The sequence below is a fragment of the Chiloscyllium punctatum genome, chromosome 5 (genome assembly GCF_047496795.1).
Source record: "Chiloscyllium punctatum isolate Juve2018m chromosome 5, sChiPun1.3, whole genome shotgun sequence".
Lineage (NCBI taxonomy): Eukaryota > Metazoa > Chordata > Chondrichthyes > Orectolobiformes > Hemiscylliidae > Chiloscyllium > Chiloscyllium punctatum.
This window is the reverse complement of record NC_092743.1, coordinates 11,340,027-11,356,947: the sequence shown is the minus strand read 5'-3', so window position 1 is coordinate 11,356,947 and position 16,921 is coordinate 11,340,027. Positions and strand designations below refer to the sequence as shown.

Here is a 16,921-nt window from a genome sequence, read left to right as displayed (position 1 = left end):
AAGCAGGCACATTTATTATTTTAATCCATCACAGTACTTATTTTCACTTTATTGGGGTACTGTGGTGTTCTTTTACACATCATTTCTGTAGGATTTAATTAAATTTTATGGCTTCAGCCAAGAATCCTGGATGTTTTGTGTCTAACTAGGTTCAAGCAGAGTTCAGGTCAGAGATGAATCAGAAGAAAACAGAGAGATGGTTATCAATTTATATGATCTCATCTTGCTAAATCACAGAGAAGGCAGGTAAACAGCCCTCGGTACATTGAAGAGGCAGCGGTCCTCAGTTACAATTCTGACAATGACTAATTGCATTAACAAACCAATGTTAAAAAGTACAAATTTGAAAAATCTTGTGAGTTCCTTAAAACTTAAGTGCTTAAAGAGTATGATGAATTTATTCCAAGAGAGGTATCAGACTAGTTTCTCTCTGCCATTCCACACCGAAATATTTTGATAAACACTTTTTAAAAAAACACAATCCACATGACATCAGGCTTTATTTTATGCCTAGTTGTATTTGGTGTATTTATTTGAATTCTAATTGACTAATCAATGTCAGCATTTTACAATAGAGCATTTTTAGAGGCTTTAGGGTATTGCGTGTTAGCAATTTATTGCAGGTTTCTAGCTGAAGATTAGAAGGTAGCTTGTGTCGTGAACATTACAACATGTGATCTTTCGTCCTACATCCAGTCCATTGCAAAACATACCTCAACATCAAGAAGAACGCAGAAAGGAATTAAAATGCTGTTTTATTTATCATTGCAAGGTTCAGTAAAGTTAGCTTTCTGTCAACTAAATCCACCTTTACTTGCTCATTTCAACAGGCCGGGGATATGTTGTAATGACATTCAAAATCCAAGCCATTACTTAGCCAATATGGTCGTAACTTCTTATAGCATGCTGGGAAGAGCGAGGGTTTAAGCTACTTGTGACAAGGTGCCAAAAGTGACAAAATCAAGGCACCTACACCCAATATTCTTACAACAGTGCTAGGGGAAATGTTAACAGTGATTTGTATTCATCTATACAAACCACACTTAGTTTCAATCCCCTATGGTCCTTTTAATGTTTAATTTGTCCTCTGGCTTACACAGACAAAAGAATTTATTTCCTGTGGTATAAGCAACGGGAAATATTTGAGCTGCTTTTCAGAGGTATAGAAAGTTTAACTCCATGCAAAATAGCTTCTGGCTGTTGTAGATGATCCAATACCTTGGCAAATTAACGCCAAACAATACAAACCATTCCTATGATCAGTTTGGGAACGGTAATGGGTATTTTTTTTCTTTTGTTGCTGTTTTCCTTTTAGTAATTCACCAATAGTCACTCCACACACAGGCAAGACTAGCAAAGGTTTAGTGAAGCAATAAAGTCATACTCCTATTCATCATTTTGTCTATAAGCTACTTTGGAAAGTAACTTGAGCCACAGTTAAAAGACTAAAATAGCTCCCCTGGTAGCCAGATATATAAATGCACTACTTAGTTTAGTGCTGTGCAGGAGGGACAGGGATAGATTCCAAATTGGATGATAAGCTTGTATAGAATTAGCTGACCTGAGTAAGAAGGAAGGTATAATTTGAATTAATAAATTGAACAAGGTAAGGAAACCCTGCTCTCAATTGCTAAATTGAAAATGGGCAACTCAGGTGAGGAAATATAATACACCCACTACTGAATAGTCTGCCTGTCAGTATTAAATAAGCAATACTATTTGCTTTAATAATTATTTCAAGAGTAGCTTCTTCGATATTTGCTTACTGAAGCAGTGGTGGAAGCAGATAAAATAATAACTTTGAAAACATGGTAGCAGTCATTGGAGATCTGTCATCTCAGTTCTAGGACTCATTGGGTAGTGCCTAGGTCTGACCATCTTGAGCTGTTTCATCTATGACATTCCCTTCATCATAAGGTCAGAAGTGGAGATGTTCCCTGATGATCTGCAGTGTTCAGGACCATTCATGACTCCTTAGATAGTGAAGCAGTCCATGTCCAAGTGTCAGGCAGTGATTGTCTTCAACAAGGTAGAACCAAATCATTGCCTCTGGACATTCAATGTCCATACCACTGCTGAATTTCCTTCCTACCAACATCCTACATATTACCATTAACTAGAAATTGAACCAGGCCAGGCACATAAATAATGGAGCAACAAGAGTAAGCCAAAGGCTAGAGGTCTTGCAGCAAGTAACTCACCTCTTGTCCTTCTAAAGCCTATTCACCAGCTACGTAAATCAAGTGTATGATGGCATACTTTCCTTTTGCCAGGCCAAATAGAGTCCAACAACAGTCAAAAAACTACACACCATCCAGGACAAAGCAGTCTGCTTGACTGGAAACCAATCTATCACCTCCAACATTAATTTTGTTCACCATCAACATACACTGTCAGCAGTGAGCGCCATCATCAAGATGCAACTTCAACAATTCACTACCCTTCCTTATTTAACACTTTCTAAAGCTGCAATCTCTACCATCTAAAAGGACATGGGTAGCAAATACACAGGAAGATCACCACCTGTAAGTTCTGTACCATGCTACATATTCATCCTGAATTGGAAATGTACCGCCTTTCCTTCACTGTCACTGGGTCAAAATCCTGGAAGGCCCTCCTAAACAGCACCGTGGGTGTCCCTATGCCACGTGAGCTGCAATTTAAGAAGGCAGCTCATCATCAATTTCTCAGGGCAAAGTAAGGATGGCCAGTTAAGTGCTTGCCCAGTGTGTGCTGCACATAATATATGAATAAATAAAAAGACTAAAGAGTAAACATTAGTTGGACAATAGGTAAATGGCAATGGTGTGGAGTTAACTGGATAGCTCCTCTAAAGAGGCAGCAGAGGCCCAATGGGTCAAATATAACTACTTAAAAGGTGAAGCTGGATATTCTTTGTTACAATCTCCATGGGAAAACCATAAACCATAATAACTACATTTTCCAAGCAACCCCAAAATGAATAAATGTCAATAAAATTCCACTTTTTGTAGTTTTATTTTACATTAACATAAATTACTACAAACCACCTGATGAAGGAGCAGCACTCTGAAAGCTAGTGCTTCCAAATAAACCTGTTGGACTATAACCTGGTGTTGTATGATTTTTTACTTTGAATTAACAGGCAACTCATACTTCAAGTAAAAAGGTAAATTTAAATTATCGGTACGACAATAGTACGTTTTTCCAACCAGAAGTAACCCCTTCAGCATGTACGTAGTTACACAGTTCCACAACATAGCGTTCTTCATTCATATACAAATATACATAGTCAGGAGTCCTACCTGACAACAACTTCCACCTCCAAGTGTCATGGCTATCATCAGCAAGGCATGCTTCTCTGAACATTCTCACCTTCAGATCATAAAACTCCTGATGTTGTATGTCTCCAGGGTCCCTTTGCACACCTCATGCCATGTAGAAGTGCAATAAATTACACCTTGGGTAAGGTTTGAGAGAGATTTGCTTCATCATCTCTTTCTTTCAATCTGTCTGCTTTCTCACTGTGTATGCCTCAATAGGTGTACCATCTGGTACCTCTGCTTGTAGTTCATTTTTGTGTGAGTGCGCTACATAGTCTCTGGTATTAACTTCAACTCTGTTGGTACTGCTTTCAGATCAAGGGTCTCAGGGTCACATGTACTGATAACTCTTATTATCCAAACAAATTACAACAAATCCCTTTACAATTGATGCCAACTCTTAAAACTCCTTTCTAAACATGCTTAAAAACAATTGCACATTCCATAGACCTTTTAAAGAAACTAAAGATTTTCCTTAATTCTGGATCAAAAGTTGTCACATCTTTCTCTTACATTCTCACACAGAAAAACATCGCACTCAATAGGAGGCCATTCATTCATCACGTTGCATCCACTCTCCAAGTGAGCAATTTACTTAATTTCCTGCCTGGTCCCTGCAACACACGTTCTTCTTTTTCAAATAACATGCTAATTCCTTTTGAGTACCTCGACTGAACCTGCCTCCACAACATTCTCAAGCACACATTCCAGACCCTTAGAACTCGCTGCATGAACAAGTTTTCCTGATACTGTTTTTTGCTTTTTTTGCTGATTGCTATAAGTCTGTGCCCTCTTATCCTTGTTCCTTCTATGAATGGGATTAGTGCTTCTTCATTAAAACTTCAAAGAAGAGTCATTCTGGACTCGAAATGTTCAACCTGTTTCTCTCTCCACAGGTGCTGCCAGACCTGGTGAGTTTCTCCAGAACTGCTTTTTACACTAGAGATTGACACATCATGGGTGCTGTTTTAGGTATGAATGCCTAACTTGAATTCTGCTTGAAAATTTACAATGCATTTAAAATCTAGATGTTCACACATTTTCATTTAATCCAGAAATTTCGACAATGCCTATGTGGTTAGAAGCAAGAGATCGCACCTTATCGGTAAAGGTTTCCTTTAGCAGGTTGATATCACTCAAGCTCAATTGCAACTTATTAATAACTACAGTAAACCACCTACCTTTACAGGAAAATTCAGTATGTTACTTTTTTTAATATGTTGGACAAAAATCATCCTAACTTTCAAAAACATAGTATAAAGGGAAAGTGTATCTAGGACAAATATACTAATAACACTGTTTAATTGTACCAGTCAACAGATCTATCCTTGAACATTGATCCATATGATTAGACTGTGACGGTGAAAGAACGTTTAAAGGATTGGTAGACTTTGAAATCAAAGTGGATGACCTTGTGTGCATGCATCTGTGTGCATGTGTGTGCACATATGCATGCATGTTTTATAAACTGCTTGACGTACGTCAAGTGCACTTTCAAAAAGGAATAATTTATATACTTTCTAACATCCATCAGAACTGAATTGCGCTGATATGTACTTCAGCAATTTACCCAAAGGAGAGGAAATCCGATTCGTTCCTCCTTGTCCTGAAATTCTTTAAAACACAAATGAAAAATGCTGTGGAAAGAGAGACAGTTATTCAACAACAGAAATTATCCTATTGGCCAAGGAACGAACTAATTGTTTTAAGTTCTATTATCAAGTGAAATGGGATTAATATAAATACATCTTAACACTTAGCCATTATTAATTAACACACAATATTAAATTATCAACTTCTAATCTGGAAATACAAGTTATGTTACTTACCTGTGGATTTGGGTCCTGTTTTTATGTTAAGGATACCTTTTAGACTCGAAAGAGAGGCCAGAATGCAAGGCTTATCGGGATGAGGCACTGTCTCCATTGCAACAACAACCTGAGCTGTGTGGATGGAAAACTTCTGAAAGAAGGAGACCATTTTCCAAATGCTTCCTTGATCCACTCCTGTCTCAGCAACTGATCCAGGTTCAATCTTCGCACCAGATACTGATGTAAACATCTCCTCTTTCCTATAAACTGTTTCAGGGGAGACTGCAGCTTTGGAGGTGATCTCAGAACCATATCTGGGCAGGATACTCTTTAAAAATTTTGTTGCTTGATCCAGTTTGACAAGGCTTAAGTTGACTTTCCAAGGACGTGACAATTCCAAATGAACTTCAGCTGTTTAAAAAAAAACAGAACGTTTAGAAAATAAAAGGAATTGGAATTCAAACAAATACTTGTTAAAGGCCACGACAGACCTGTCAAATCAAAGGAGCTGGTTTAGTTACTTTACTGAGCATGGTTTTGAGTGCCGCATACACAGCTATGGCATTTGGAAACTAATAGTTTCATTGAGCAGTGGGACTGAAGAAAACAAAACCATCTCATTCCATGCATGGAAGAGAACATTAATCAATTTTCTTTGTTTACATTGCTTATTTTGTTTAATGGAGGAATAACATACACATCATTTAACCATCCTCTTATTTATAGGTTTAGCCATCAGAAATGTCTTTTAATCAAAATCTAGTTTGGTGTTAAAATTGTTTAAAAGTGCCATTAATTCCAATAGTAAAGAACTGGCTTTAAATGGAATCTTTAACTGAAGTTTTATTCACATCCATGTTATACTCAAAGCAGCCAAAACTCATTTGACGGTCAAGAGTAAGTCAAATCTTATTATTTGTCAAAAGCAGGCTGCTCACAGAATCTATTTACCTTCTTTGAAACAAAACATTGAATCAAAAGTTATTCAAGAGCACATCTTGTATGTGTTAGTCAATTTGTCAAATCCACAGGCTCCTTACCAACACAGAGAGAAATACAAATCAACCAATTTTTAAACAATACATTAAACATCACATAATAAGTATCAAGTTACGATTATACTGTGTGGTGCATCAAGTAGCAAACATTTGGGGTTACAAGAGGTGCATGCTGTCCTAGGGTGGAGCTGGGCCCAGTTGTGCCATAAATGCTCAAATGCAGTTCAGAAGCTCATGCTTGTCTGTGCTGCTTCCTTCCAGCATATGTAATTCTGTAGTAGCCAGGTTCTGCTTTTACTTTACATTTGCCTTTTATAAAGCAAAAAAAAGAGTTCACTGCTGCTGTATGGGAGTAATCAGCCTTGAGTTCTGCTAAAGACTAAAAAAGCCCATGTGCAGCTGTCCATCATCAGAGTAAACCATCACATTGAACTCAAGTAGTTAATGATGCTAAAACATAGAAACTTAAGCAGGTATTATTTGCATTTTTAAAATAACACAATGCTGGATATATGCATCAGTAATAGCAACTGATCCACTTCAATCTCAGAAAAGTATTCAATTATCAAGTTCCTTGTACTGAATCTCATTGTTCAGCTCAATTTTTGAACTAATAGCATATTTTTATTGAAAAGAAATGTTACTATTATAAATATGAAAGATTATTTGTGGGCATATTATTAAGTGAATTAAATTGCTATCTGTGAATCATGTTGGCTGGTGTGTCATGGTTTGGAGAGATTTTTCTCATGCAATCTCCTACTTTTCTAAGCAATAATTACAGACTGAGCTGTTGGATGTGTTTTTTTGGAGAAAGCGAACGTGTACATTGTTGCTGAGACCTCATGGTTTTCACCCCTCTGGCACTACAATTCCAACCACACACCAGGAACTACCTCTCAAACAGAATATGTCTCACAGTAAAGACACAAACTTTCGGGATGGGACCTGGAGGTGCTGGTGGATGGGGAAGTGGACAGGTGGGGCAATCCTTTTTCCTGTTGATCACCAAAAGAGACCATAACAACAAACACAGCCAGTCTGCACCACAGGTCGCTGCTGTGTTCCAGATTAGCAGTATAGGAACGTGGTCACTGATCTTCACAAGAGCAATTGGCGCTGTCTCCTCTCTGTTATTCCACACTCACAAGGTCAAAATTCACTCTAATGCAGCCACTGTACACACACCTTGCCAAGATTAAAGGACTACAAGACTCACTACTGCATGAATCCCGACCACTCAACGGCTCACACCCAGTCCAAACAACCAGCCCTTCCTGCCCTCTGTACTTCCTACTCACTGAGCAAGGACACCTCACCATCAACATCCCCATAAAATTGTTTTGTTTCTGCGTGGGCCTCGGTACTGATGTCCGAAACCGAAGCCAAACTCTGTAGCACACCAATTACCATGCACAAATGTTGGAGTACCTGTACCCAGCCTAAGGGGAATGTTGCTCACCACCACTCCAGCTCATAAATGACCATTACCTGTTCTTGCATCCACTTCCACCAGACTCAATCCCTTCCTTTGTCGCATTGCAGAAAACACTGACCTACTTATCTCTCAGTATTACCCTGACTAACTTATCTGCAACCTCTGGACTGCTTGATCTGCAGGACTGATTTGGTCAACCCCATGCTGTGTGATCAGATTAATTCCTTGACTGACTATGGCAGTATCTCTGACTGTAGACCCCCTTCACCCAACTAAGGACCCTTCTCCTTTCATTATTACATAACACCATTAGCTTGTAATGCATGCAGTCTTGTGCTGCATGGACTATGGAACAGCTGTGATGTTGAGGTGCATGGTGGCATACAGTGACACGCCCAATTCTTGTCTGACTGATTGATTAACAACTGACTGCTCCTCATCACAAGATGCCTGCCTTGCCCTCTTTCTCCTTGTGGAACAGTCCAGGTCTAGAAGCTTAATCTCAGAATAAGGAGTCTCACAATTAGGACAGAAATGAGGAGGAATGTCTTCTCTCAGAAGGCAGTGAATCTGTGGAGTTGTTTACACAGAATTGTTGAGGCTGGGTCGTTAAGCATATCTAAAGGTAAGACAGACAGATTTTAAATCAGAAACAGAATTAAATGTTACAGAGAAAAGGCAGAAAAGTGAAGCTGAGGATTATAAAATTAGCTGTGACCTCATTGAATGACAGACCAGACTCAATGAACTGAACAGCCTACTTCTGCCACTAGGTCTTTTGGAGTCAGAGGACAAATTTGCCCTTTTCACCCTGTGCTGATGCTCAAGTTAAAGTGACTGTCCCTATGTCCCTATACCTATGAGAAACATGTAAACTGTAGATGCCCACCAGATCTAAAATAAAGTGTTTCGGGATTAAGATGCTGGTCTGACAACAGGCACGATCATGCAGTGGGATGGGGAGTTTGCTGATGCGGAGTTGCATGGACAAAAGGTCGAGGAGGATAGTGGAGATGGACTACACAGGGAGGTGGTGCAGAAGAAGCAACTGCATGATGACTGGGACAGGCAAACAGGCATTCAGTGAGCTGCAGCCAGCAGGTATCTGCTCTGCTGTACCTGTCATGAAATTGTCTAGTTTTTTTAACCAGGGGAGGAGAATTGGAAGTGGGAGATAAATAGAATGAGTTATGGAATAATGAGTTGCAACTACATTGTAAGATTGATGCCACTCAAGGGTGGCATCTGAATTTGGCTTTTAAGGTTCGAGGGGAAAATTAGGAAAACTCTTCTTGACATTGAGAATCGAATTGTTTGCATTCTCACCCTAATTTATCATTACCCTCACCACACCAGGAAGGGAGAAATTCCTCTCCATATAATCTGTTTCGGAACATATGAACACAGGAGTAGGCCATTTAGCCCCTCCAGCCTGCTGCGCCATTCAATAAGATTGTAGCTGATTTGTGGTTGAACTCCATACGCTTGCCTTGTGCACAAATCTCTTGATACCCTTGCTTCACAAAAAAATGTCTATTGCAGATTTAAATTTAACAATTGAATTAGTATCAACCACCATTTGAGGAAGCGAGTTCCACACCTCCACTATTCTTTTCATGTACAAATGCTTTCCCACGTCTCTCCTGAATGGTCTGACCATGATCCTTAGACTATGATCCCTTGTTGGGGAATCTTCAACGACTGGAAACATCTCATCTTTATCTACCCTGTCTTTCCCAGATAATATCCTGAAAACCTTGATTAGATCATCCCTTAACCTTTTAAATTCCAGAGAACAAAGGCAAGATTTTTATAATCTCTCCTTATAACTCAACCCCTGAAGTCTAAGTATCATCAATGTAAACCTGTGTTGAACTCCCTCCAAGGCCAAAGCACCTTTCTTAAGATGTGGTGCCCAGATCTGCTCACAGAGTCCTAAGAGGTTCTAACTAGGGTTTGTATAACCACACCAAAATGTCTGCATCCCTGTACACCAGCCATTTAGATATGAAGGCCAATGACAGATTGAGGGGTAAACATTGCTTAAAACACCAGAGTGCCTTGGGATCTTTTGCACCCGTCTGAGAGGGAAGACAGGGCCACAATTAAATGTCTTAAACAAATGTCAGTGCAGCACTCCCTCAGTCTCATTCTCTCCTCAAGAATCTGGAGTGGGGGCTTGAAACTACAAGCTTTGAACTCAGAGTCTGGAGTGACACAGCTAACCACACAAAGCTTGAAAAAGAAATACAAATATTTTACCGACAATAAGTTTTTCACTAGATTCTTAAAAAGAATCCCAAATTATGTAAATGGGTTAGATATGTAGCCCAGGTTTTTTTAATCATTACAGAATGACCCTATGCCGAAAGAAAATTCCAAAAATGTAATTTAAATAGAAAAAGAAAGGTTTCCGGTAACAAGACCTTCACCAAGTATATGTAACTGATTTTAAACCGATGACAGGAATTTTATTTTTGCACTTACAAATGTACTAACTAATCACACAGCTTTGAAGAATTTATTTAGTTTAGATCAAGCCATTTCTCTTTCTCATTAGAAACATGCTTTGAATCTTTGTTTGGACATGAAAGAGCCACGCTTCATGTTCTTAATTTGAAAATTCAAAGGAATGTGTCAAACATTTTACAATTTTCCAAAGAGCAGACTTCTAATTATATCAAGCCCATCTTTGCACCAAAGCCCCACCTGACAAAACACAAAACCATCTGGGAGTGAAGAAATATTTTGGCTAGTGCACCTGAAGAAATTGATACAGTAGGTGCAACTTTAATACATACCACCTTGGATCGTGTTATTCATGATACAAGATAAAGGTTTGTGAAGTGGAAGAGATCTGCAACCAGCTCATAGAGTGGTGTTTTGCAATATTAATATTATACTTGGTCACTAGGTCGAGATTAACCTACCTCAGTTCCATTAAGAACTATTGCCTTCTTCAACACCTGTTCTCAGGTTTTGCATAGTGATACAGCGCTGACCTTAATCATCCTATTACAAGGCATGCTGCATTGTTCACGTCTGGGAGAATATCCTGCAATGTCACACAGGGCTATTTTTCTTGCAGTCATGTCAACCAGCATGGGATTGAATGCCAAAACACCCCAGCAATGGGCCAGAGATCCCTATTCCTGTGTCCCACAAAGTTTGCAGATCTGGCCTCTTTGCCTTGCCATATTCACAACTTTGGCAGTCCTTTACACAACTAAACATTACCTGTCATGAGTAACCTCTCAAAGTTAGGTGCATTTCACACTGACAAGATTGCACAGCAGAAATAATCAGGGCAGCCCTAAAGTATCCCAAAGCACTTTACAGCCAATCAAGTGCCATTATAGCATTATCAATGTTGGGAATGCATCAACCAATTTAGTCACAGCAAGGTCCTACAAACAACAATCAGACAAAGGCTAATAAAACCTTTTATTATGGTGTCAGTTGAAGAAGAATTATTGGTTAGGACATTGAACATTCCCCTCCCTTTTTGCTGAAGTAGGGCCATGAGATTGTTTACATCCATTTGAGGAGAGCAGGTGGGGGGTCAATTCAATGCCACACCTGAAAGATGGGAACATCTGACAGTGCAGCTCTCCAAAAGAGCCACAGAATGGTCAACCTCAATTCTGTACTTGACCTCCGAGAGTAAAAGGCTGGCAATAAGCATTGGCAACTGAACTTGTGAGAAATGCAAGACAGATGAAGGACCTTCTGAGAAGTTAGCACCAAAGGCACTCTCAGAGTGGGAACGCTTTGATCAGCAGCTGCTTAATGCTCACAGTTGGAGAACTTCACAGCTAGTCACTGAAGAAGCTCTTCACACTGTGAACTCGCCTTGGCTATTCGGAAGGTGGGGACACAGTACTGGGAGCTGTTCACGACTAAAGAAAATCTTTTATGCCTTTTGAATTGGTTTCCTGCCACAGCAAGAGACAGGGTGTCCTGCTAGACCATGTATCCACCCAGGGGAAAGCCAGGATGATATCGGAGCCTGATCCAATATCAATTTCAGGGAAGTTAACTCTCCACGCACAGTAGAACTCACCTCAACTTAGATGAAAAAATTATCTTCAAAATTACTGTTACACATTAAAAACAAAAGCAGCACCATGTTTTCGCTATGTGACTAGGTATAATGTTTTGTTTGATAACTCCTTCAAAGTGCCTTGGGTGCTTTAATTGTATTAACTATGCCACATATATTCAAGTTGTTGATGTGGATCACAAATATATTTTTGTTCGAAGATTTCATTTTGTGTTCCGAAACAGAGACACCACTTACTCATCAACCACTGTCTCTGGATGCAAAAAAGTACATTGATTAAAAAAAATGATTGTTACCTTTTGTTAAAAAAAATGCGCAAATACATTGAAATATTCTGACAAATCCCACTTTCCCACTTGCTAACTCTCAAGATGATTATTCCAAACAATTACACCACAGGAGATCAACTGGGCAAATTCCTGAATTTATCTGTTGCTATATCTGTAGTGCACAACGGAACTGGATGACCTGTGAAGTGTACAAATAATCCAATGCTGCTTCACTATGGTGTTTCTTTTCTTTGCAATGAGTTCAGGGTCGCCCTGCATCAAATTATGGAGGTCGAGCATGCCAGTATCTTGCCTGGATTAGTTCACCCGCTCGTGGGGGATTTACCTCAGTTGGGAATGGATTTATTACAGTTTCACACATGGAATGAAGCTTGTGTCAGCTGAGGCCAGTGACACTTCATATGATTCAAATTAACCTGTTACAGGCACTCTGCTGGGCCGACCACTGTGCAAAAATGATGACATTTCCCCCCTACCACCGCCCCTTCAAAAAAAAAGCTTGATGGAAACCAGGAACGCCAGGTCATAATCGTTCCAATTTGTTCCAACTAATCTATCACCTGTCGGAGCTATTGCTCCAGTGGATTTCTAGTCACATTATTCTGCAGGTTTGCAGGAAACCAATGACCTTGTTAATGGAAGGAATTATATCCTTTGCTAAATTCAGGAATCTCTTGAAGAAATACTTATTTGGTATCCTGAACCAGTGTGGGACGGGTGGAAGGGGACCAATCAATCTCAAGCAAGTTTATACAGCACCAGGGGAAACAGGCAGCAGAACTGTTAGTTGAATTATGTTATGTGTAACAGTTTGGATGTAGCAAGAATGGTAATACAATGCTACCATTTTTTTTAAGTGTACAGGATGCCAACGTCATGTTTTATTGCTATTTTCTGAAGACCTATATAAAGCTATGTCTCTCAAGCTAGTAATAAACTAAAGTGAGCCATGGAGAACCTTAAACTACAGGCATTTGAAGCCCAGCAGAATGATGGACGGGCTTACATCACCGATTTATAACCCGCGTAGAAATGTCAGTAATTGGCCTTTCCCGTACAATATACACCATTACATTCTTATCGTCCGGGTCTGGGTGTTGTAAGCACCATTTCCTGCAGGAACTATAACATGTACTCACTAACACTAGTATCCTGTTACTTCAATCTGGAAAAAATATATGCTTACTTCTTTTGCCAAATGTATGGAAAAATTGCCCCTTCATGTGGTATTGAGTGCATTACCATATCCTGCCATTACCCGTTCATTAGTGGTTTCGGTGTCTAGCTACTTACTATCATTGAACTCAGCTTTTCGTAATGCAAAATGACTGCTGGGCTTCCTGTATGCTGGAATTATGAGATTAAGTTTCTGCTAACTCGCATCTGTTTATCTCTTTCCTCTGCCAATTGACAAATTGTTTACAACGTCTAGTTTACTTGAGTAAATTTTAAATCTTCGCTCAATCCTTTGAGAATTGCTGTTCTAGCTCGCACATAAAACCCAGTGCAATAGGATGGAGAGTGCAGTTCCACTCGAGAATCATTTCAGTTGCATTTTTTATTAACAGATCACACATTCAAGCTTTAGGAGTAAAGCAAAAGCTGTAATTTAGCGAACAGCTCCAGGACTTCACTGTTGTAATCGGTTTCATATTATTTATTCTTCCTAGTGATTTAGATCACACTATCAGCTCACCTAAAAGCACAGAAAGCTTGTGCTCTTACCTGGCCCATTGAGGAAGTCTTTGATTTGAAAAGAGATGAGAGGAGGGGGAATGCCAGCTTTCAGGTCAACGTCACCTGCAACAGTCTGCAACCAGAACACGCTGTAGTCTAGAGCTTCTGGAAGAGTCTTCCCAGGATCTACAATAAAAACAAAATGAAACCACATATTACATCACTCTTCTCACTTCTTTTGTGAAAGATGGAGCAACAGGCTTTGCCAAATTAAGTGCCAAATTTGTCAAGTTGTTTAAATAGCAGATACAATACTTAGCCAAGTGAAAATAAATTTCCTTGTGCAAAGCTCTTCTGCTGACGCTCCAAGTTTTAATATGAAATATGAGGGCTCATGTCAAATTACACAACATCATGACTGTTTGGGTTATGTTAATCCTAAATATTCTATTAATTCATTACAAACTAGCCCAATTTTTCCTCATCAGGTGTTTTGAGTATTTGAGTAATAGAACTCTCTTATTTCAGTCCAATGTATTTTTTTTTATTCCATTCTCAAAGTGAGAACAGGCAAATTAATACCAGAACCTTCAAAAAGGCTGCCAATGTATTATCATTGCTGTGACCACCAGTTTGATCCCTCTACCCAGGGTTGCCAAAGACTCTGCAATATTAATCTGAAACCAAACTGTAAAGTGACAGTGCAACTATGTTAAATGGCAAAATATTTTCCCCTTTACCACAAGAATTAATGCATGACTGTACATAACAGCACTGGCAAATGTCTCCAGATATATGAACACTTCTCAATTATTGAGAAAATCGGTAAGTCCACTTCATTACTAACTTTTGTTTGTCATTTATGAGTAGCATTTCCAACACAGAAACAAATATCTTTTTCATTTCACACTTCTCTAGGATGAACATTCCCATGCACACTTTAAGATGCTAAACTGTGGACACTCACCTCACATTGATTTGCAGTCTCTGACCAATTTGAATTCTCTCTTAACCATAACATGATGCAAAGTACAGGGGACCCCCAAGTTATGCACATCCAGCTTATAAACACTCATGCTTACAAACGCAATCCCATACAGGGTGTAAGTTTAAAGACCTCATATACAAACACTTCCTGCCCTTATGACGGCTGTAGTTTGTTGTCCTGCATTGTATTCTGACTTGTGAAGAAATCAGCTTGCAAACAAATCAATTTGCGAATGGATTCAAGAATGGAACTCGTTTACAACCTAGGGATTACCTGTTTCCCCATTTTCCACTAAATCCTTTCCAAACATAGAAAGTAGGAGCAGGAGTAGGCCATTCGGTTCTTTAGGTCTGCACCGCCATCCAATATGATCATGATTGATCATCCAACTTACTGCCATGCTCCTGCTTTCTTCCCTTTTATCCCTTTATACATCAAACTCCTTCTTGAAAATATTCTGTGCTTTGGTCTCAACTACTTTCTGTAGCAGAGGATTCAACAGGCTCACCATCTCTGGGTGTAGAAATGGCCCATGCTCTCGGTCCTAAATGACTTATCCCGCATCCTTAAACTGTGACCCCTTGTCAGGATTCCTCAGTTATCGGGAATATCCTCTCTGCCTTTACTCTATCTAATCCTGTTAGACACTGCCCAAGTATCAAAGGAGGATAAGGAAATCAGGCACAGTACCTGTAGAATTTATTTTACCATTATTTTTCTTATAGTCAATGGTCCTAGTAACACTTCAACTTTAAAATATAACCAGCCTTTCTGAAACTTCCTCCTAATTTTTAGCATATCAAATGTCTTAACAACTTGTCTCACCCTAAAATTCTGAGCATCTACTTTACTGGCAAAGCCTTTTACAAGACGCTCATTTACTGCCTGTGCAGTGTTCAATCCTTCCATGCACAAACCCCCTTTTAAATCCCATCTGGGTCCACTCCCTCCTTCCACCACCTTTTATTCTTACCATTCCAATAGATTCTCTTTCATATTAGCTGCTAATCTCATTTTATACTCTCTCTTTGTTTCTCTCACAATTCGGCCCAGTTCTGAATTATACACTGATTGCAAGTTTCAAGCTATATTTAGTTCCATTCATAATTTAGATGCATTTTGAAATCATCTGAATCTTTTTTGAAATCAGATATTGCTACAGCTTTCCACTTGACAGTTATTTAGACGGCTTGTAAAACAACATGCAGTTGTTTCTCATTCTTGCATTGCATTTCAGGGCCAATAGGTTATACCACACAGTAGCGAAATACGCATATACAGTATTTCATCACTGTCTTGAATTGCACTTTGTAAGTGGTGGTCACACTCTGGACAGACAATATAAGAGCAACCCACTTCAGGCTCTATCCTGCTTTTGTATTTATGACTGGCCCAGTTCAGTTTCTAGCCATTGATAACCCAGAGATTGGTGATTGCATGAAATTCAAAGATGGCAATATCATTGAATAATAATGAGAAGATGGTCAGATTCTACCTTGTTTTAGGTGGTTATTGCTCGGCAGATCTGGAAGTTACTTGGTATTTGTCAGTCCAATCCTGGATATAGCTCAGATCTTCCTGCACTGGGCTACCGACTGCCTCAGTATCTGACAAGTTGAGAATGGTGCTGTATGTTGTGCGATCATCAGCACACGTGCCCACTTATGACCTTAAGATAAAGAGAGTTTCATTGATGAAGTAATAGAACTTGGTTAGTCCGAGGATACTCCAGCAATGTTCTCCCAGCACTGAGAATGACTGACCGCCATGACCTCCAGGCCACAAGTATAGGAATACAACGTCACAATCAGCTGACATCACCTGCCCCGACTGCACACATCTGCAGCCATTTAGTATCTGGAAGAAGGTCCAATTTGTCTGCCATAGGTTCCACTTATGCCTCCACAGTTCCCTCATCCACAGACTGGTGAGATCAGTGGCATACACATACACAGATGTCTCCAGTGGCCTGTCAGGAGCTAGCTGACAGACATGAGGTGTCTCTGCAGCAGATGTGCAGAGGTTATTGTTGTATTATGGATAAGGATTCCAGAGGTAGACAGTTATATCTGGATCAGCCAGGTAGCCAGATCAGTCTATTGGTATCTTCAACTGTTTCATCAATGACCTTCTCTCGATCAGAAGTCAGAAGTGGGGGATATTTGCTGATGATTGCATAATATTCAGCACCATTCATGACTCCTCAGATATTAATGCAATTCACGTTCAAACACAACAAGATGTGGTTGTTATCCAGGCTTGGGGTAACAAATAGCAAGTGTCATGTAAGTGCCAGATAATGACCATCTCCAGTAAGAAACAATCTAAGCATCACCCTTTGAAATTCAATGATG

The 16,921-nt window shown here is 39.5% G+C and overlaps 1 protein-coding gene across 4 annotated transcripts in view; it reads right to left on the bottom strand.

Moving 5' to 3' along the window:
* The window catches only part of LOC140476882 (intermembrane lipid transfer protein VPS13B-like), a 957,534-nt gene that overhangs the window by 164,948 nt on the left and 775,665 nt on the right, over positions 1 to 16,921 (bottom strand). For all 4 annotated transcript variants that reach the window (XM_072569770.1, XM_072569768.1, XM_072569769.1 and 1 more), the window contains exons 35-36: positions 13,628 to 13,765; positions 5,132 to 5,524 (exon numbers count right to left, since the gene is read on the bottom strand). In XM_072569770.1, the coding sequence (XP_072425871.1) occupies positions 5,132 to 5,524; positions 13,628 to 13,765 (531 nt within the window). The remainder of the gene's footprint in view (positions 1 to 5,131; positions 5,525 to 13,627; positions 13,766 to 16,921) is intronic.